Source organism: Molossus molossus, unplaced genomic scaffold (genome assembly GCF_014108415.1).
Source record: "Molossus molossus isolate mMolMol1 unplaced genomic scaffold, mMolMol1.p scaffold_m16_p_1, whole genome shotgun sequence".
In the NCBI taxonomy this organism is placed as follows: Eukaryota; Metazoa; Chordata; class Mammalia; order Chiroptera; family Molossidae; genus Molossus; species Molossus molossus.
Window position 1 is genome coordinate 242,868,614 of NW_023425344.1, and position 23,355 is coordinate 242,891,968.

The following is a 23,355-nucleotide window of genomic DNA, read 5'->3' on the forward strand; positions in this document are numbered from 1 at the left end:
TTGTTATAATATGTAAACAAATGAGCGTGGCTCTGTTCCAATAAAACTTTATTTACAAAAACAGGTGCCAGGCCTGATTTGTCCCTTTGGCTGCTGGTTTGTTGATTCCTGCCCAGTGTTTAACAGTTGAAAATAAACAGCATGTATCATTTTTTTCTTTATTGATTTTTAGAGACAGAAGAAGGGAGAGGGAAAGAGACAGAAACATTGATTGGCTGCCTCCTGCATGCCCCACACTGGGGATCGGGCCTACAACCAGGGCATGTGCCCTGACTGGGAATCGAACTGATGACCTTTTGGTGTATGGGTCGATGCTCAACCACTGAGCCACACCGGCCGGGCCAGCATGTATCTTTTACCTTCTTTAGTTTTAAATTCTAATCTCTAAAATGATAAAGTAGATTTGCTGTAAAATATTAGTTATTTTGTTGGGCTTTTTTAAAAAAGAAAAAAAGAATTAGAAATATCTGAGGATTATCATTCTATTGTGTATGACACTTTATAAAATTTCCTTTAGGTACTAACAATGTTAACATGAAAATTTTTCTTTCAGCACATGATTTTGATAAAAGATCAGCTATCAAAACAGCAAAATGAGGGAGATAGCATCATCAATAAATTGAATAAAGATCTAAATGATGAAAAAAAAAGAGTTCATCAACTCGAAGATGATAAAATGAACATTGCTAAAGAGTTAGATGTGCAGAAAGAAAAGTTAATTCAACGTGAACTGGTCCTAAATGACTTGCAGTTAACCAAGCAGGAACTAGAGGATAAAATAGAAGATTTAGTAGATCAACTAAATAAATCACAAAACAATAATTTAAATATCCAAAAGGAGAACATTGAACTTAAGGAACATATTAAACAAAAGGAGGAGGAACTTTCTAGAGTCAGGTGTGAGTTAACTCAGCCTCTTAATCAAGACTCAAACAGTATTTTTAAGGATGACTTACTTAAAGAAAAGGAAGCTGACATCCGAAACTTAAAGCACAATCTTTCAGAAGTACAACAGCTCAATGAAAATTTAAAGAAAGTTGCATTTGATCTCAAAATGGAAAATGAAAAGTTGGTTTTAGCATGTGAAGATTTAAGACATCAATTGGAAGAATCTATCGCTGGTAACAGTCAGATAACTCTAGAGAAAAACACTATTTTGGAGACTCTAAAAATGGAAAGGGGGCAGTTAGAAGCAGAATTGTGTCGGGCTGAAAAGAGGCTGTTGGAAGAAGCAAACAAGTATGAACAAACCATTGAAGAACTGTCAAATGCGCAGAACCTGAGTGCCTCTGCTTCACAGCTGGAGCATAAGCGTTTAATCAAGCTCAGTCAAGAGAAGGACGTTGAAATAGCAGAACTCAAAAAGAATATTGAGCAGATAGATACTGATCACAAAGAGACTAAGAACATTTTGTCATCTAGTTTAGAAGAGCGGAAGCAATTGACACAACTTATAAACGAGAAAGAAATTTTTATTGAAAAACTTAAAGAGAGAAGTTCAGAGCTCCAGGAGGAGTTAGAGAAATATATTGAGGCCTTAAGAAAAAATGAAAATTTGAAGCAAACCATAGAGGAAAAAGACAAACTTCTTGGATCCATGAAAGAAGAAAACAATCACCTCAAAGAAGAACTGGAACGACTCAGGGAGCAGCAGAGTCGAGCTGCACCTGTTGCTGACCCTAGAACCCTTGACTGTATTACAGAATTAGAATCTGAGGTATCTCAGCTGAATAGGATCAAGGATAATCTTGAAGAGGAAATAAAACATCACCGAAAGGTAATTGAAGATCAAAACCAGAGTAAAATGCAACTACTTCAGTCTTTACAGGAGCAAAAGAAGGAAATGGATGAGTTTAAATACCAACACGAGCAAATGAGCGTTACGCACACCCAGCTCTTTTTGGAGAAAGATGAGGAAATTAAAACTTTGCAAAAAACAATTGAAGAAATCAAATCCCAGTTGCATGAAGAAAGGCAGGGCATTCAAACAGAGAATTCTGATATTTTTCAAGAAACAAAAGTTCAGAGCCTTAACATAGAAAACGGAAGTGAAAAGCATGATTTATCTAAAGCTGAAACAGAAAGATTAGTAAAAGGAATAAAAGAACGAGAATTAGAGATTAAACTTCTAAATGAAAAAAATATATCTTTAACCAAACAAATTGATCAGCTATCCAAAGATGAGGTTGGAAAACTAACTCAGATTATCCAGCAGAAAGATTTGGAGATACAGGCTCTTCACGCTCGAATTTCTTCAGCTTCCTACACCCAGGATATTGTTTACCTTCAACAGCAGCTGCAGGCCTTCGCTATAGAAAGAGAACAAGTATTAGCTGTTTTTAGTGAGAAGACTAGGGAAAATAGCCATCTAAAAACAGAATATCACAAAATGATGGATATAGTTGCTGCCAAAGAAGCAGCCCTCAACAAGCTGCAAGATGAAAATAAGAAATTGTCCACTAAATGTGAAGGTACTGGCCAAGATATGTTTCGAGAAACTATTCAGAATTTATCACGTATCATTCGAGAAAAAGACATTGAAATAGATGCATTAAGCCAGAAATGTCAGACCTTGTTGACAGTTTTACAAACGTCCAGCACTAGTGATGCAGTTGGAGGTGTGAATAGTAATCAGTTTGAGGAGCTTCTACAGGAACGCGATAAGTTAAAACAACAGGTTAAGAAAATGGAAGAGTGGAAACAGCAGGTGATGACCACAGTACAAAACATGCAACATGAATCAGCCCAGCTTCAGGAAGAGCTTCATCAGCTTCAGGCACAGGTTTTGGTTGACAGTGATAATAATTCTAAGTTACAAGTGGACTATACTGGCCTGATCCAAAGTTACGAGCAGAATGAAACCAAACTCAAAAATTTTGGGCAGGAATTAGCACAGGTTCAGCACAGCATAGGGCAGCTTTGCAACACAAAAGATCTTCTTTTAGGAAAACTTGATATTATTTCACCTCAGTTCTCTTCTGGATCAATGCCTGCTTCCCAGTCTGCAGAGTCTCTTAGAACCGTTAAATCTGAATCATTAAGTGAGTCTTCTCAGCAAGAGATAGACGAGCTAAGAAAGTTGCTGCAGGAGAAAGATAAAACCATCAGAACTCTCCAGGAAAATAATCACAGATTGTCTAATTCAATTGCTGCCACCTCTGAGCTAGAAAAAAAAGAACACGAACAATCAGATTCAGAAATTGGGCATCTGAAAGAAAAACAAGATAATTTACAAAAGTCACTTAAGGAAAAAGACCTATTAATTAAAGCCCAAAGCGACCAATTAGTGTCTTTAAATGAAAATTTCAAAAACAAGGTGAATGAAAACGACCTACTCAGACAGGCGGTAACGAACCTGAAGGAGAGAGTATTACACTTAGAAATGGACATTTGTAAACTAAAAGAGGAAAATGAAAAAATCATAGAAACCACCAGGGAAAAGGAGACGGAACAGCAAGCATTACAAGAAACTAATATCAAGTTTTCTATGATGCTGCAAGAAAAGGAGTTTGAGTGCCATTCAATGAAGGAGAAGGCGCTTGCGTTTGAGCAACTACTGAAAGAAAAAGAGGTATGTCCTGGATGGTATTATGTACAATGGGAAGTCAGGGTGGAGGAAATTACTGATGTTACTCTGTTGATATTATCTTTGAACGGAAATATGAATTTGTTCAGTTAGTAATACTTATGTCAACGTATTGTGTTTCATTCTAAATAAATATTCTTCAAAGGCACCTGGAAGTTTATTCCCCAAATTACTAGGTATTTCCACATATTTTAACATTTGGGTTAATCTTTTTTTTTTTTAAATCCTCATTGGAGTATTTTTTTTTTTTTCTTTTTTGCATTTATCTTCAGATAGAGCCAGAGGGAGAGAGGGAGGAAGAGAGAGAGGGGAACATTTATGAGAGACATATCGAGTGGCTGCCACCCACATGATCCCAACTGGGGCCAGGGACAAACTGCAGTGAGGTACGTGCCCTTAGTGGGAAACTGAATCTGGGACTCTGGTCCGCAGGCCGTCGCTTTATTCCCTGAGCCAAACCGGCCAGGGCCATTGGGTTAATCTTTTAGAGTCTGTTAAGTAGAAAACATTTACTAGTAATTAATATTTTTCTTCAGAAAGTAGAAATGTGTTACAAGAGGAAAATTTGAAGTCAGTACAATTTAACCAAATTTTAGGCATATTTCAGTAGCTGCTAGTAATGGTTAACATTTCAGAGGCTTTTATATGTAATGAGAACCTCTGTGAAGTACTTTCTCTGTCTTTGACGATCTGCAGTAAGAAATACATTTTACCTTGTGACATAATAAGCACTTGTGTGTAAAACTGAAGTTTCAGGAATCAGTAATTACCCTCACTATGTGTGATGCTCTATTAAAAAAAGAAATTGCTGGATGATCCATTAAATTGATTTTTATGGATCAGTCACAACCTGGCATTTGAAAAATGTTAGCAATGAATAGTGCTTTTTACATAGTAGGCTCAGTAAATATTCTAATCCCAGCTCAGTGACTGGTATGACTTTGGGTGTGTTTTGACCTTATTGATTTGCTTATTCAATTATAAAATGGAGCATTGTAGCAGTTATATATATAAAGTATCGATAGTTTTTTACATATTTAAATTTTTATATGCAGTTGACTTTTATTTTAATAAGAAATGTATTGAAGACCCAGAACATAGATGCTGTGTAGGACTTTTTGGTAGTGCTTATTACTCTGCTTTCTATACTTTCAGTAGTAGAAGTTTCGAAAAGAAATAAAAATATTCAACAAGTGCTTCTTGAGTGTTTATATGCTGCCAGGCACAAAATACAAAATGATTTAACTTGTTTTGCCAATTGAGTTCTCTCTTAGAATCTTGGATTACAATTTGAGAAATGCTTCATGTAGTTTTCACTTTGGTAAAAAAAGTCTATCTCATTTCCCCTTTGCTGTCTGATTAAGTAGGTACACTGATAGTGTTGAGGTGTTCTCCCTTAGCTATAACGTCAGCTTCTTGTGGTGCTGTTCTGGAATTGGTATGAAAAGACTCTCAGAGGGCAGAAGCTTTCTATTGCTCACTAACCAAAATTGGGTTTAGTGTCTTAGGGCTGTCAGATTAAAATAGAGGAATGTAGAACAATGAAGTATTTTTTCCCAATACATTTGTTTTCCTTTTGTAGTTTTAGCATCATGTACAATGTAATTCTAGTTCATTGACATTTATAGATCTAAAGTGTGCAGATTTAATTAAGACTCACCTACCTTTCAGGAAGCTCCATGCTAAGTCATTCTTAAGTACTGAATTACTTGAAGGTAATTAGCATAAACTAATTAATGTTTCCCAATACTCTATAAAATGAGTACCATTATTATATTTTTAATATAATAAATAACATCTCTTGTTTTAGAGAGAAAGGGATGTTCTCTAAAGAGATCTTCAACTCTTTAATTTTTTTTTTGTTGTTAATCCTCACCTGAGGATATTTTTTCCACTGATTTTTAGATATAATGGAAGAGGTGGGGGAGAGAGAAACAGTAATGTGAGAGAGACATATCGATTGGTTGCCTCCCACACAACCCTGACTGCAGCCAGGGATAGGACCTGCAACCCAGGTTTGTGCCCTTGACCGAGAATTGAATCTGTGACCCTTTGGTCCTCAGGTCAACACTCTAACTGCTAAGCCAAACCAGCCAGAGCTACTTTTAATTTTTAACCATTGGTTCTTTGTCTGTAATATGAAAACATTTTTAACTGAAAAATTACAGTACTTGGAAACTAGTGGCCTCACTATCTAGGAGGGGATGTTGAGATAAAGGGAACAGATAGTTTAATGTTTTGGTTTTAATAATTTATCTTGGGGGACACATTATATATTAAAGAAATGGAAAGTTTATATGAAATTTTAAAATAATACCTAACTATAAATAGATTCATAAGATGTGCATATTTAAAACAGGCTGTCAATAGCCTGTCACTTTTTTATGCTTTTTAGAATTCCAGCTAATGTCTTAATTTTATGGCCCTATTTTTGCAATGGTTATCTTTTTTCTGCTGTCCTTAATATATTGTACTTGTGTGAACTGCAGTCAAGAATAAATTTTCCCAACCATTTGGCAAGATATCATTCTGGAGTTGCTTTTATTCATTCGATTGTAGTCCAATAAAATAGTCTGTGCATATGAAATGACTTTCCTATTTCTCCCCTGCTAGCATCTTAACTCTTACTTTCTCCAACAGTTGTAAATGCCTGATGAATAGGGGGACACACACACACACATTTTTTGAGTGATTTGGGTTTTGTGAACACTGTTGTTTAGGGTAAATTTGAAGAGATTGTATCTTTTGAGTTCTTTTAAAAATATTTCTAATAAACTTTTTCTTTAAGAATCATTTTAGATTAGAAAAGTTGCAAAGACAATATAGAGTTCCCAAAAAGCTCACACCATTTCCTTTTTTTTTAACATCTTGCACTACTATGGTACACTTGTAACAACTAATGAACCAGTATTGATACATACTGTTAGGTAAAGTTTGTACTTGATTGAAGCTCCTGTTTCAGGATGCCGTCTGGGACACCAGTGAGTCCTTGGGCTCCTTTAGACTCTGACAGTTTCTCAGACTTTCCTTTTTTGATTACTTTGACTTGGTTAACTATATTTTAAAGTTAACTAATGAAGAACTCTCTCTTTTAAATGTACTTTTATTTAAAGCTAAAGTTATTTTTTTCCTAAAGGGCCAGACTGGGGAGTTAAATCAGCTTTTAAATGCAGTTAAGTCAATGCAGGAGAAGACAGTTACGTTTCAACAGGAGAGAGATCAAGTCATGTTGGCCCTGAAACAGAAACAAATGGAAAACACAGCTATACAGAATGAGGTATGCTTTCACTTTAAAGAAACAGTGATTCAAACACTAAATTTAATTATTAAGTAAGAAAACTGTAAAGATTAGCATTTAAAATGAATTTCTCTCATAGGTGATATTTTTTTAGTCTTCCTCTAATGTACTGTGGTAGAATTTTGATATCCCAGAAAGCATTTTATTTCAGTTTTCAAAAGTGAAAATCATGAGCTAATCATTATGTTGTACACCTGAAACTAAATTATACCTTGATTTTTTTTAATTAAAAAAAGTGGAAATCAAAGCATATAAGAAAAATTTTCCATTCATAAAGTATGGAAAAAATGAGATTTACTGAAGAAAATAGACTGTGACAAAAAGCCTAGTACTTTATATAATTTCATTTTCCATTATAGCCTCAGGAATGGGGTCTTACAAAATAAACCTTCTAGATGAACATTCAGGATGATTTCAGGAGACTTTTTCCTGGCATAAGTACATCTTGCAGTATGAGAAATTAGTATTCAATCAATACACTTCAGTAGTTGGGAAAAGTTTTGATAACAGTTGGTGGCTTGTGGGAGAGGGAGGGAGCATTTTATAGAAGAAAAATAAAGAAGTGTCCTCTATCTAGGTTCAACATTTACGTGACAAAGAGTTACGCTTAAACCAGGAGCTGGAGAGATTGCGAAACCATCTTTTAGAAACAGAAGATTCTTACACCCGGGAAGCTTTGGCTGCAGAAGATAGAGAGGCTAAACTAAGAAAGAAAGTCACAGCACTGGAGGAAAAGCTAGTTTCATCCTCAAATGCAAGGTAACTTTCTCCTTTTTTTAGCCTTAATATTAACTGAACACTTCTTGAATATAAGACTCAATAAGCATTTTTCATATTTTACCTCATTTTATTCTCACAAAATTTATCTCTGTTTTACAGATGAAGAAACTTAGAGTAAAGAGGTTTAGTAACCTTCCTGAGGTTGGGCACACAGTGTGTGGGGCTTCATGCTCAGGACTAACTCTCAACCAGACCTGGCATTCAAAGCGAGGTTTCTCCGGATCTTAACCAGTATCCTCGATAATCGCTTCTTGTCATTGTAGGAGTTTAGACTTAAATCGCAACTAATTCAATTAGCTTTTCAGACTCCCAAAGAACTGATTTAATAAAATTTGTGTGATTTTATTTTTAATCAAATGATCTAAGGTTTAATAGGTTTGGCTCTAAGAAGGGAGAGAGTAAAGGAAGGAGTAGTGAGATGAAGACCTAGGTCAGTATGAATTAACCCTTGGTTTATTATGTCCCTGCCTTATATATTTTTAAATTTTATTTCTCTCAGTAAAATGTCTTTTTTTGTCTTATCACAAAACATTTTATTTTTCACTTCAGGAAAACCACATAAACCAAAAGAACATAAAGCCACAGTCCTACCCACCCAGAAATAGTTTTTTTGTATGCCTTTATATGCTTCTATATATTTGCATGTATGTTATCTATTTTTTAAAGCAAACTCTAGAGATCATATATTCATCTGTTTTGTAACCTGACTCTGTTACTTAAGGTGAATATCAGTACACGATATGCCATGTGTTTCTGCAGTATCATTTTATGGCTACCATTATTTGAATTGTTATAATTTCTTTAATTGTCAATTATTATTGGACACTGGACATATAGAGTGTTCCAACTTTTCATAATTACTAAGAATGCTGTTATAATCTCAAGATAGATATTTTTGTGTTGATGACAGATTATTTCCTTGGTATACATTTTTAGAAATAGAAGTTTGGTTCAAAGGATTGTTTTTTTGTTTTTTGTTTTTTTTTTAATTTTGGTTAATCCTTACCTGAGGTTATTTTTTCCATTGATTTCTAGAGAGTGGAAGAGAGGGAGAGGGGGAGAGAGAGAGAGAGAGAGAGCATGCGCGCGCATAACATCTATGTGAAAGAGACACATCAATTGGTTGCCTCTCATACACATCCTGACTGGGACCTGGGATCGAACCTGCAACCCAGGTACATGCCCTTGACTGGGAATCAAACCCAAGACCCTCTGTTGCATGGGTGACACTCTATCCAGTGAGCCACACTGGCCAGAGGTCAAAGGGTATATTTTAGACTTTTGAAATGTACTGCCAAATAATTTTACAGACAAATTATTTCTATATCTATTTCCGTTAGTGATATGCACATCTTTTATTTATTTTATTATTATTATTATTTACCATGTATTACACTGCAGGAGATACAAGGAAATACTAGATATATTTGTTTGCATAGAAATTATGGGCTGGTAGAGACAATACTTCTGAGGGTGAACTCCTCCCTCACATTGTAGGGTATATTATGATGTCTTCAGACTCAGAAGGAAAACTTGTTTAAAACTAGAGTGAGAATAATGGATGAGTGTATGTGTTTCACATGGGCAGAAATGCCAAAACATCCTCCGGCTATGATATTGATACTTTCCTTTCAATTTACAGGCCTCTGTCTTCTCTGCTCCCTTTCACTTACCCTTCATAATAATTCCCAGAATAACCTTTGTTAAAGTAGAGCTGTGACCTTGTTGCTCCTTTTTTCAAAACCAGGGTAGACTCATGATTTGATTCCAGGCTATTTACCACCTTAGCCTTATTTCTGCTATCATCTATATCTGATCAAGCTGTATCATTCAGTTTTTCAGACACAGCTACTATTTTTCTATTTCTTTTTCTGTTTTTTTATTTCATATTCCTTCTTCTACCTGAAAGTGGACCTGATCCCTAATAGTTGTTCTTTTAATCCCACCTGTTCTTCAAATAGCTTTTTCTTCATAAAGAATGCTTTATTTAGCACCTCACTCCTCAAATCCAAAGCCAAACCCTGGTGTGATATTTTTTCCTTTGAACCTGCATAATATTTTGAGTCTCTGATGGGGCACTTGTATTTTACTTCAGGGTATAAGTAATTGTTGACCCATATTACTTTCTCCCACCCAATGGAATGTAAGATTACTGAGGGTAGGAGTGATGCCATTGACATTGTACCCTTCCCACAAGCATATATTATTACACATAGTTTACTAGATCTTCAGTAAATATTCATTATGTAAGTAATTCAAATCTACAAACCAGATTATGGTGTTTGAGTTCTTACCTAACAACAGTAACATTTGGTAATCTATTAATTTATTGAGTGACATTACAACTCATTTCATCTTTACAATCACCCTTTGAGTAATTTTCATTAAAAAAAATTTGTTTTAATATTTTTATTGATTTTATCGATGTGAGAGAGGGAGAGATGGAAACATCGGTATGATCGGCCGCCTCCTGCACATCCCCTGCTGGAGATTGAGCTCGAAACCAGGGCATGTGCCCTGACCGGGAGTTGAACCTATGACTTCTTGGCGCATGGGACAGCACTCAATCCTCTGAGCCACACTGGCCAGGCTCTTTGAGTGATTTTCTACCAGCAAAGTTGAATAAAACTCCGGGACAGTTGAGGACAGTTGTCTCTTGTTTATCAATTTACTGCTCTTTCCACAAGAGGGTGCTATTGGGCAAAGTTTCTTCAAAGTAGCTGCTCTAAATGGGCTTTAATGGGCTGCTCTTGAGTAAGAATTTAACTGGACATTAAAAACCCAGGAAAGACTATTGTAATATTTTGTATGTAATAATTATTATACATTAAGGAAGTACATCAATGACATAAACGTGGGTAGGTGCTACATAAATCTCCTAGGGAACTCTGATTTGTCATTTGAGGCCGTTGTAGAGGTTATTTAATGTACGCAGAAAGATGATAATGGTAAAAGATAATTAACTAGTAATCAGGGCAGCTAATCAGTGGGCTCACCATAGGAAAGCTGTGACTTCACTATGATTTCACATGTTAAAAGCAAGGGGATGTCATAGAATTCATTGCTCACTCGGTTGGAATCTGGACAAAATGACTTCCAGGTCACTTACAACTTTATGATAAATTACATCTTAGAGTTTTAGCCGGAAAATTGAAAGTTGCAGGCTATTTGTAAATTTTTCTTACGGTGACATTTTTTATTTTGCCTAGTGCTGTCTTTAAAATGGCTGCCATTTATTCAGAGTCACCTTCACAGGATGGATGATTGGATTATAAAAACCAGGGGACAAAGGGCAGAGGCACTGTTCAAGTTTCTTTAAAATCTAACTTGAATGTAATGCAATTAAATGTAGGGAAGTTCAAATTCAGAGACAGAAAGTAGAATTATGGTTGCTGGGGGAAAGAGGAGTTTTGGTTAATGAGTGTGGTGTTTTGGCTTGAGAAGATGGAAAAAGTTCTGGAGATGGATGGCAGTGATAGTTGTACAATCATGTGAATGCTCAGTACCACCGAACTCTACACTAAAAATTCTTAAAATGGTAAGTATGTATTTTACCACAGTAAACAAAAGTTGGAAGAAATTTCATGGTGTTCAAATTATCTAAATACTGTGAACTCTAATTTGCATTTAATCCAATAAAATGTAGGGAAGATGTTTCATCTTGTAAAGCACCTAAATAGAACCAGTTTGACTTTATTCTTTTTGTTTGAAGCCATCAAGCCAGTTTGCAGGTAGAGTCATTGCAGGAACAACTGAATATAATCTCCAAGCAAAGGGACGAAACTGCCCTGCAGCTGTCTGCGTGTCGGGAACAAGTAAAGCAGTATGCGCTATCACTGTCCAACCTGCAGATGGTGCTAGAGCATTTCCAGCAAGGTAAGTTGTATGGTCAGTCTTTCAGTGAAGAAAAATCATTGTAGTATTGGGAATCTTGGCTTATCTCAGTGCCATTTTAGATTAGGCATGAGGGTATGGCTATCTTTGAAAGGTTACCCACTTGTGGGGGGAAGATAAGTAGCCATCAATAAGGTAATTTAGACTGCTTTTCTAAAAATATGTCTTTATTGATTTTTTTAGAGAGGAAAGGAAAGAGAGATAGAAACATTGATGTGAGAGAGAACATTGATCAGCTGCCTTCTGCATATCCCCACTTGGGGATCAAGCCCACAAGCCGAGCATGTGCCCTGACCAGGAATTGAACCAGGACCTCTCAGTCCGTGGGACGAGATGCCCAATCCACTAAGCCATGCCGGCTTGGCTAATTTAGACTGCATTTATAATTAAGACTAGAGAACATAAACTATATATAGTAATAATTAAAAATGTACTTTAGTATCATATCATGACCAATTAAGGTATGCATTGGGGAACTATAGGGTAACATAGAAGGATAATCATGCAATAAAGAGGGGACTACAAAGGAATAGAGAGCCACACATAGAAAAGATGGTTAGGTTTGGAGATATTGGTTGGAGGTTGAACCCATTTCAAAGAGTTAATCATCAGTAACTGCTGTCCTTTGAAATATTGATGCACCTGTTCTTAGCTCTTCATCTATATAATTTGAGGTAACTATGTTTTCTAGTCCAAGTGGAAAATAATTTTTTGGAGACACAGTAACAGTGACCAGAGCAGTTTTACCCTGATAACTGAATATGCTTTCTCACATCTACTTCCCATTCTCAGATTTACTCCCCTTAGATCACTCACCTGCCCATTTGTTTACCTAAAATTCAGTATTTATTGGCTGTGAGTTTACTGCTAGTGGGGGGTAGGTGGGTGATTAGGGAATATGAGGCTAATGAAGCAACAGGAGTTACAGTTTTGTGCCTAAATTAAACTTTAAATTTGTACAAATGTATACCTTCAGGGTTACTCATATGGTTGAAATCTTGAATTTTAAATATAAAATTTCTCTAGACCTACTCTATATAATACTAAAGTGAACACGTGTACAAAGTAGTATGGTACTGAGGTTGTAGGGAAAGCTTTGCCAAAGAGGAGATACTTGAGTGGAGTTCTGGAGGGAGGGAAGAGTTTGCAAGTGGACAAGATGAAGAAGGATTTAGGCAGAGGAAACTTATCTCATTACCCTTAATTCCAGTTAACACTGTCACTAAAGCATGTGTAACTGTTGAGACATAATGAACCGTCTTTGTTGAATTAACATTTCAAGTGGTTTAAAATTCTAATTTTATTGCACAATTGCAAAATATACTATGTACCTTTTTTTTCTTTTTAGAGGAAAAAGCTATGTATTCTGCTGAACTAGAAAAGCACAAACAACTTGGAACTGAATGGAAGAAAAAGGCAGAAAATCTAGAAGGAAAACTGATGTCCTTACAGGTTGGTTGAAATAATTTCCCTTATAAATATTACTTATGAAGCAATTTCTTGTAGAATCTTCATCTTAGAAATAATCTCCTAAACAATTAATATAGTAAATATTGTTTGAGTGACTCATCTGTATCCCATGCTGTGGAATAAGGGTGAACAAGATACTCAGGATTTCCCTTTTGTGACTGATGTGAGCAAACAGCAAATGTGAGATAGGACATTTTAATTTTTTGGGCACAGATGAGTATTTTAGACATCATTGAAGAAAAAAACCAAATTTGTCTATAATTTTAACTTTATAATTTTTTCTTTTCAAGAAAATATATTGGGTACTTTATTTCACATGGATTAAAATAATGTATATTTATCTCATTAGGTTTTTTTGCAGCATAATCCTTTAAAACATTTTCTCTTTATTATTATACTATATTTAGTACATACAGAAATTATATATAAGATAATAACATGAACAGATGACACCAAAGTGACTTGTTTTTAGATTTAGGATAAACTTTGCTAAGTCATAAGTAGACTCTGGTGATAGCTGGTGGAAAACAGGCACGTTAATATTTCAAATAAGTGAAGCCATATTTCCTGTAGAGTTTTGAAATTATTAAATATTGAGTGACTGCCAAACAGTAATTAAATATTATGTATAAAATATAAGAATAACAAAACAGCAAATACCCATATACTCACCATCCAGTATAAGAAATAGAAGGAAGTCCTTTGAAGTTCCCTAAGCACCTCTCTTTATCCCACCCCTTCTTATCACCTCCTTTCCAAATTTTTTTTTTTTTTTTTTGCATTTGTCTTCAAGTAGATCAAGAGGGAGAGAAGGAGGAAGAGAGAGAAACATTGAGTGGTTGCCACCCACATGACCCCAATGGGGCCAGGGACAAACTGCAACTGAGGTACGTGCCCTTAGCGGCAACCGAACCCGGGTCTCTCTGGTCCACGGGCCCACGCTCTAACCGCTGAGCCAAACCGGCCAGGGCTCCTTTCCAAAATTTTATGTTTATCACCCCCTTGTTATTTTTTATGGTTTTAGCACATAGATTTGTATCTCCATATAATACATTGTTTAGTTTTGCATATTTTTGAACTCTGTATAAATGGAATTTTGAACTGTATATAAAATAGATAATTTTTCTGAGACTTGCTTTTTTGCTTAGTATTATGTTCATGAGTTTCAGCCATGTTATGGTATGTTACTGTATTTAGATGGTTCATTATTTTTATTGGTCTATTCATTGCACGAATATATAACTTATTTACCCATTTTATTGATAAAGACATTTTCATTATCTGCTGTACAAACAATATGGGTATGAACATCCTTGCTTGTATCATCTGGTACATGTACAAGAGTTTCTTTCAGGTGTGTACCTTGATTGGAATTGCTGAGCCATGAGATATATATGAGCAATTTCACCTTTATTAGATGATGGTAAATTGTTTTCTAAAGCAGTTGTGCTAATTTATTACTAAGAATAAGAATTCTTGTTCTACATCTGTGGCAGTACTTGGCATTATAAGAATATTTTAACTTTTTACCAGTGTGGTAGAGGGGAAGGGCTATCTTCTTTTGATTTTAGTTTGCATTTCTCTAACACTAATAAGGTCAAGCATTTTAAAAATTGTATTTATTTATTTATTCATTCATTCATTCATTCATTCAATTGACTTTTTAGAAAGAGCAGAAGAGAGAGGGAGGGAGAGAGAAACATCAATGTGACAGCAGAACATCAAGTGGCTGCCTCCTGCATGCCCCCTTACTGGGGATCAAGCCTGCAACCCAGGCAGGTACCCTGACCCAGAATTGAACTGGCAACTTTTCAGTGCTTGGGACAATGCCCAACTAACTGAGCCATACCGGCCAGGGCAAGGTTAAGCATCTTTTAATGTTTATTAACCAGTTATGGTTACTTTCTGGTCAGCTCATTAATACATTTAAAATGTATTTTATCTAACACTTTTAGTTGTTTCCATTGGGCCTGAACTATCTAGTCTGTCATACTGTTGGAATAGAAGTCTGACCTTTTTAAACTAGGTTTTTTTCTTTTGTTTTTAATTAAAAATGTAACATTTAAAAAAAATAATAAAAGAAACTAAAGATGGAATTAGTAAAGATAAAAGCTGAAATTAATTAAAAAACTGTAGTAGAAAGAGTAACAATCTAAATGTTAATTTAAGAAAAAGTCTTAGTGTAGTTTTAAGCTTTAATAATGTCTTAAATATAAATAAAATGAGATTTAAAAATATAATTTGAAAACTTATTTAAACTTTCTTTACACTAAATACAGATTTGTGGATTTTGAATATTAAATTTTTAATGGATGGACACATACACACATTGATATATATGATATATATGATATACACACCTATGAGATTTATTGGCAATGTGATTGTAGAGACTGACGAAGCAAGGACAAACTATGCAGGCCTAGCAGTCAGAATAGGAAGATCACTGAATAGGCAGGCTGGAGCTCACAGGCATGGGCCAAAGCTGTTGTCCACTGGTGGTCAGGAAAGGAACATCATCAGCAGGATGGAATTCCATGGGCAGGGCCCAGAGTCGTCCACCGAAGAAATTTCTTCTCTTTCTTGAGGGAAGTTTCAGTCCTGCTTTCAAGGACTTTCAACTGGTTCAATCAGGCCCACCCTAATTATCCAGGATAATGGGCCTTCCTTAAATTATACTGATTGGAGGCTTTGATTATGTATGTAAAATACCTTCACAGCAACAACTAGATTATGTTTGGTTGAATAACTGGGGACTATAGCCTATCCAAGGTGACACATCAAAAAAGGTATCACATTCTTTTTTTTTTTTTTTTTAATCCTCACCCGAGGATATTTTTCCATTTTTTGTACAGATAGAGTGGGAGAGAGAGAGAGAGAGAGAGAAACATCGACGTGAAGGGACACATCGAGTGGTTGCCACCTGCACAACCAACCAGGGCCGGGGACAAACTGCAACCGAAGTACGTGCCCTTAGCGGGAACTGAACCCGGGTCTCTCCGGACCGCAGGCCGACGCTCCAACCGCTGAGCCAAACTGGCCAGGGCAAGGTATCACATTCTTTAAAAAAAAAAAAAGCCCTGGTCGGTTTGGCTCAGCAGTAGAGCATCAGCTCACGGACCAATGAGTAGTGGGTTTGATTCCGGCCAAGGGCATGTACATCGGTTGTGGTTCGCCCCCGGTCCTGGTCGATGTTGTGCGGGAGGCAGCCAGTCGATGTGTCCCTCTCACATCGATGTTTTTCTCTCTCCCTTTATCTCCCTCCCTCTCCATCACACTCTATCTGAAGATAAATAGGAAAATATCCTTGGGTGAGGATTTAAAAAAAAAGTTATCACCTTCTGATTCAAGATGGTAAAACTTGACCTGAAATTTACATGAGTGAATACTCTAGAATAGCTAAGAAAATTGTGTGAAGGAACAATAAGGAAGGACTTTCTTACTAAATATCAAAATAGGGCCATAAATCAGTATCATATTGACTAGATGAGAGGAACAGATGGAAAATTCAGAAGCAGAGCTCAGGATATATTTGAAAAATTAGAACTAAACCCTAAACTAAACTAATTTCAATTTAATAGGGAATGGATAGATTAATGAATGATGTTGGCACAATTGGCTTTCTATATGGAACAAAATTAAATTGGACACCTATCTCACACCATATACAAAATTAACTTCCAATTGTATTAAAGTAAGGCTGCTCAACTAGGAGCGGTACTGGGAGTCTGGGGTATCTTTGGTTGTTACAGTTACTGCATGGGTCTTCTGGCACTTAGCGATCAAGGGCCAAGAATGTTAAAAGCACTCCCATTGAGAAACATTATTTTAAAGATGTAAATAATTTAAAAAATTAATTTTTTATAAGATAATTTAGAAGACCATATATATAGTCTAGGGGCAAGGAGAAGTCTGACCAAGACTAAAACGCAAACAGTTGTGAAAGCAAAGTAGAACAGGTTTGACTATATACAATTTAAGCACTTTTACATGGCAATAGACAGAGCTGGCAAATTATTTGTAGCACTGATGGCAAAGGGTTTATTTCTACTATACAAGGTGTTCTTACAAACTGACAAGAGAAAGACAGCTCTGTAGAAAAAGGGGAAGGTATGCAGAGAGATTTTCACAGAAGAGCAGATCTAGCTGTCCTGTAATCATGAAGAAAATGCTTAAATTTACTAGTAGGGAAATAAAAAGTAATAATGAAACATCACTTTATACCCATCAGGCTTACAAAAATTAAAAAGAACATTTGTTGCTATCTTTCTTGACTTCTGTTGTTGTTAATCCTCAAGGATATTTTTCCATTGATTTTTAGACAGGGTGGAAGGGAGCGAGGAAGAGAAAGAGAAACATCGATGTTAGAGATACATACCGATTGGTTGCCTCCCGTATGACCACCAGTGGGCTGGAGATCGAACCTGCAACCCAAGTACATGCCCTTGACCACTAATTGAACCCTTCAGTTCATGGACCGATGCTTTAACTGCTGAGCCAAAACTACCAGGGCTTTCTTGACTTCTGTATCTGCTTTTTGTAGCTTTTATTTTCTTTGCCTTTTTTTAAAAAACTTTTGTCACCAAGTTGTCTATTTGTAGTAGCCTCTTTTTCTGATTAGTTCCTCTAAAAGAGACAATATTGTGTTGTCAAGTGTGGGTTCTGTCTTTGACGCTTGGTTGCCTGATCTTGCCCAAGGTCATCAGGTAAAATGAAGTGTTGCCCTTGCTGGTTTGGCTCAGTGGCCAGCGGACCAGAGAGTCTTGGGTTCAGTTCCCACTAAGGGCATGTACCTTCGTTGTGGTTTGTCCCCAGCCTTGGTTGGGGTCATGTGGGTGGCAGCCATTCGATGTGTCTCTCTCACATTGATGTTTCTCTCTCTTCCTCCCTCTCTCCCTCCTGCTCTGTCTGAAGATGAACACAAAAATGTCCTCAGGTGAGGATAAAAAAAATAAAATAAAATGAAAAGTGTTGATTAACTCTAAGATGTCTTCTAGCCCTATAGTTTGTGAAATAGTTTTTACATGCTGCTTTTTACTTATTTTTATTATTTATTTATTTATTTATTTTTGTATATGCCCTGACTGGATTGAGCCTGTAACCCTGGTGTATCTGTCCAGGGCTTACATGCTGCTTTTTTTTAAATCCTCACCTGAGGACATTTTCCCATTTTTGTTCAGATAGAGTGGGAGGGAGAGAGAGAGAGAGAAAAACATCGATGTGAAAGGGACACATCGAGTGGCTGCCTCCCACATAACCCCAACTAGGTCCGGGGACAAACTGCAACCGAGGTACATGTCCTTAGCGGGAACCGAACCCGGGTCTCTCTGGACCACGGGCCAATGCTCTAACCACTGTGAAAACTGGCCAGGGCTACCTGCTGCTTTTTAATGAACTTTCCTTCCTCAGGAGCGTTTGGATGAAGCAAATGCTGCGTTGGATTCAGCATCGAGACTCACAGAGCAGTTAGATTTAAAAGAAGAACAAATTGAACAACTTAAAAAACAAAGTAGGTTTTTTTTCTTTTCCTACAACACTAGTGTTGAATCAAATGTAGTTTTCCCCATGCATTGGTACAGCTGAATGAGACCAACTTCCATTGGTGGGTGACTTCCATCTCCATCTCCCATTAGCCAGTGTGCTTCCATTCGAATATGGCCCTAGTGAAAACAGACTCATAAGTTGGCCCTGGCTGACCAGTTAGTTTTCCTTGGTATTGAAGCAATCCGCTTGTGCTGGCTGTGATCTGTTGACCTTGAAGAGGATTGATTTGATTGACCTGACTTTTGATGTGTATGACTTCTCCCTAATCAACCTACCTAAAGCCATCTCATGTGTTAGAGAGTGCATATTGTCAAGTAAAAGTAACTTTTTGTGCAGTGAATGTCTGGGCACAACTAGCTTTTTATTATAGATCATGCTTTACATGAAGACCACTCATCGTGTATTTTTTTATGCTTGTAAGGTTTTTCATAAGCCTTGTCAGTTTCCTGAGTTGAGTCCTATGCTTAGGATTATCAGTTGGGCCTCAGATAATCAGTGGTTCCTAAGTGCTTTGCTGAATCTAACCTCTGACAAAGATGGCATATCCTCACTTAATCTCTGATTTAAGGGTCCCCAGGAAGTTGAAGCTGTCCTAGGGCTACATTTAGTAGGTAACAATTGAAGGTTATCAGAAGGTGATAAGGGAACCTAGAAATGAACCAACTTTAGGTGTCTGAGTTGTCACAGTAGTACCAAGGCACATAATTAAGGAATTAAAAAGTATCACCTAAAATAAAATAGAAATAGGCAAAAATAGAAAGAAATGGCCCAGCAGAAATACTGTCAGACAACAGAAACTGACTTGGACACTAAGTAGGCAAGCAGACAAGACCTCGGAAGCGTGGATGCCAGAGATCAGGCCAAGTTAAGTGGGCCTAAATTCAGTAGGAGACGGGATAAGAGATTTTTAGGAATACAAAAATAGTAAGGTAGATCATGTGAGGTAGTTTTCTCAAAATAACTTGATTCTGAAGCAAATTACTGGCCAACTTAAAGCCCTCTGTTCACTTTGTAAGACTTGGCTGGCCTGGGAACTCTGAATCTCTTAGAGGGCCTGGGTGGCAGCAAGCAAGCAATTATATATTGAGTACCGTGGACATTGTATGTGACATTTACTATATATTTGGTCTTACTTAATTTACTCTTCATAGCAACTTTAAAGTAGGTGGTATTTGTTCCACTTTTTTTTATAAGCTAAAGAAGTTGAAATTTGAACTCTGATCTTTTTCTCTTGACCAAAGTTCCTGTTCTTTCCATGTTACTGTCTTTTTTCCTGTCAGGACAATAGCTCTTTATAGTTTGACTTATATTTATTCTGTATATCTCCATTTCCTTTGAAGAAGGACAATATCCCCTCTGTTGAAATGGTTGCCCTAATCCAGAGGCAGTATTTATTGGGAAAACAGTCTAGTTAGGTTGAAGGCCAATGCAACTACATCGTTCTCTAGGACATGAGCAACTCTGAGGGGACACAAGGGCACCCACGGGATTAGCCAGAGAATTGCTATCTTAGGGTAGGGTTAACTAATGGAGGTGAAAAGGCAGTATTCTGACCCAGGTCCTATGTCTGTGACATCTCGGTGTTGCATGTCATGCTGTTAGAATATCTGAGGCCACATCCCCCTTTAGACATCTATCTGAGGCATTCCCAGTAGACAATGGTAAGACAAAAAAGTCCTATGACTTACTGTAGTTGATAAATATTTATCAGAGTCCCTGCACTACTTAGTACTTGTTCAGGCACCCATTTAAACTCCCAGTGGTGGTAGAATATTTTCATATTTTGATTATAAATGACAAGGCTTAGATGGCCTAGCTCCCTATTTATGTAAAAAGTTACAGTTAATATTCATTGTAAATGTATAGTAGTTTTGGGTGTATGTTGTGGAGTCAATATTAGCAACAGAAAAAGCCCTAATTATGCTGTACAACTGGTATTTGAAAGGGCAGGCAAAGGGCCAGTGTTGCACAGACTGGAAGGGGGGAGTAGAGAGAGTTCTGTTATGTTTTTAAGCTATTCTTGCCATTTACAGCTCTTCTTAACAGTTTGTTTTCTTTTATTATCTAAGTGCTTGATACTACTTTTATATCTCTAAACACAAATGTGATTTTATTTTCTCAAAGCTACACTCTGGATTTGATAATATAAATAAAACTTTGATTGGCTTGGTTGTTTCAAAAGAATCATTGTATATTTTCTTTCATAGATCATTAAGTACTTTAAATGTTGATTGATGTTGTAATACTGTACTTTATTTTTAACACAAAACTTGGCCAGACAGCAAAAATATTTGCCAGGAGAAACAATTTTGAAAAGGACAGATTGGCTTTTGTTGCAAGAAAGTACATAGAGACTTGAATCATAGAGGCAAAGTATTGTTTTATTTCTAAGCATCTGTAGACTGATGATTAGTTGATATGCAGTTTCAACATTTAAACAATATTAGGAAACTCATTTTTAGAAGTGATATTTTATTTGAAATGCTGATTATGTCATTGCTACCAGAAATGAGATGATTCAATCTGGTCAAACATGAAAAGGGAGCTATTGCATATAATACCAGTATTAAAACAATAAATTGTTGATGATTTCAGTCCTTCTTAGAATACGTAATTGTTAGTGCCATGTACGTGCAACTGTGCTTGTGAGTTCGGGTATTTACAGGCTCTGGGTGAAAAGTATGAAGATGCTTATCAAGCATTAAATATTTAATGAGAACCAACTACTTGGCTTCACTTTCAATGCTGTGTGAGATACTAGATAGGATTCCTTTTTTCAAGAAAGTAACAGAGCATAGACACGCCATAGGTTCATAATTTAAGACAGTGGTGCACAACTGTTATCGTGAGACAAGGCATGTTCACTTCCTCAAGAATCCCATTAAGGGGCCAGGCGCATTCCATGGGTGGAAGGAACCTGAGCAGAGCCCTAAGCCAGTAATTTCAGGGCTTTCCCCTGACAATGTGAGAACTTCTTGCTCTCTCTCGTCCCCTAGCCCCCAAGGGAAAGTAACAATGAAAGAAAACCCTAAGGTGATACAGGTGCTATATTTTAATAATGTTGGCTGGTAGAAGAATTAGTGCTTTCCTTCCTTTTAGAAATTATTCTTGCAACATTTTACCTGGAAGTACTCTTTTTCAATTAGTTTCAAAGACTTACTTCATGTCATCCTATTTTTTTATTGATTTTTAAAAATGAAACAGAACAGTGTCTTTCATAAACTATTCTGGGTTGATCAGAGTTCATAATATCTGCAGAGTTGTCATTCATGGGAAAATACACACCTGTGGAAACCTAGACTACAGCTGAACCATTGAAAGATATGTTATCTTGCTGTATTTATGGCCAGACAGGACATTTTCCTTCTTTCACTTCTTTTTCTTTACCATTATTCTTAAAATAAATTCCTGCTTAAATGAAGATGATGGGATAAAATTGAAATAGAAAGTACAAAAAAGCTTTTGTTTTGATAACTATTATTCAAAAGGGTGGTGAACTGTGTGGTACACAAAGAAAAACAAGTTTTCATAAACAATACAAGTGTATGTTCTAGCACTGGGAAAATCTTTTGGCCTGTCTGCTAGTTTATACCCACATCTTAAAGGGCCCCATAACTGATATATATATTTTTAGGGAATGTTTGGTGACTGCATTTTAAAAAGTCTTCTATGAGTTGAGAATGGAAAATTTTTTAGAGTGTTTTTGTTTTTTTTTAAAGAAAATCTAGAAGAATGTAAAAATGAGACCCAGTAAACCTGCTGTAATGTGAAGTATAAAAATATGAGTTAAAGCTACAGATATAAGAGAAGTTTAAAATATTTTTTATGGAACCACCTTTTGGGTGCTGGGTGGTAGAGTTTTTATTTTAAATAAAGACATTCCGTTTTCCAGGACATGATTTATACAAGAACACATATAATGTCGTGTTGAACATAGGCCAAATACATTCCCAGACGCTTTGTTACCCAAACCTTTTGAGGGATTTCTTTATAGATATTTTTGGCAGAAGTGGTGATTTTAGAGGAAACATATAAGAAATACCAGATGCAGTTTTCTGAATTGCCATAAATGGTTAAAAAAGTTATTTGTGATGATATAAACATCTGGGTATACTACACAATGCCAAAATTTTAGTTGAGAAAATAGTTTATATCAGTTAGATAAATAATTAAGCCCTTTTCAACTTAATGGTTATATTTTTACATGTGTGTTTTATTAATTCTTGTAAGTATAAAGGAAAAAGTAAGTTATGTAGAGATAAGAATGTTTTGAATTAATATGTTTTGTGTATTTTTCCTCATATGGATGAGTAATTCAGAACATAAATCATCATTCCTTTTGTCCAGTGTTCTTTTCCTCCCTGATGGTCTTCCCTCTCAGGGAAAAATCAATCTTTCATTATTTATAAAAAATTCATTGTTTGCTGTTGTGTACCAAACACTAAAATAGGCACTAGAGATACAGAGATAGGGGCAAGTGTCCTACCTTCAGAAGGTTTACAGCCAGGCAGAGAGGAAGACTACTTGTAACCACATACATGCAACACATTGTTTCGAAAGGAAGGAGCAATGCATTCTACTTGGTGATGGTGGTGTGGATGGGTAGAAAGGGCTGGTGAAGGGTATACTTGATCTCACTTGAATGATGAATAGGTATAGCTAAGCAGGCCGGGAGTTGGGAAAGAACATTCTAGACAGAGGAAGGAACTCATGTGAAACTATGTGACATAATCTGGAAACTGGCTGAAGATCTGGTGAATCAGTAATGACCAAAGGAGTGGTG

General features: G+C 36.3%; 1 protein-coding gene across 3 annotated transcripts in view; it reads left to right on the forward strand.

Annotated features, from left to right (window-relative positions):
- TRIP11 (thyroid hormone receptor interactor 11) overlaps nt 1–23,355 on the forward strand; it is a 67,718-nt gene that overhangs the window by 31,353 nt on the left and 13,010 nt on the right. For all 3 annotated transcript variants that reach the window (XM_036258533.1, XM_036258523.1, XM_036258542.1), the window contains 6 exons: nt 554–3,571; nt 6,723–6,863; nt 7,462–7,643; nt 11,377–11,540; nt 12,907–13,010; nt 18,438–18,537. In XM_036258533.1, coding sequence (XP_036114426.1) covers nt 554–3,571; nt 6,723–6,863; nt 7,462–7,643; nt 11,377–11,540; nt 12,907–13,010; nt 18,438–18,537 — 3,709 coding nt within the window. The remainder of the gene's footprint in view (nt 1–553; nt 3,572–6,722; nt 6,864–7,461; nt 7,644–11,376; nt 11,541–12,906; nt 13,011–18,437; nt 18,538–23,355) is intronic.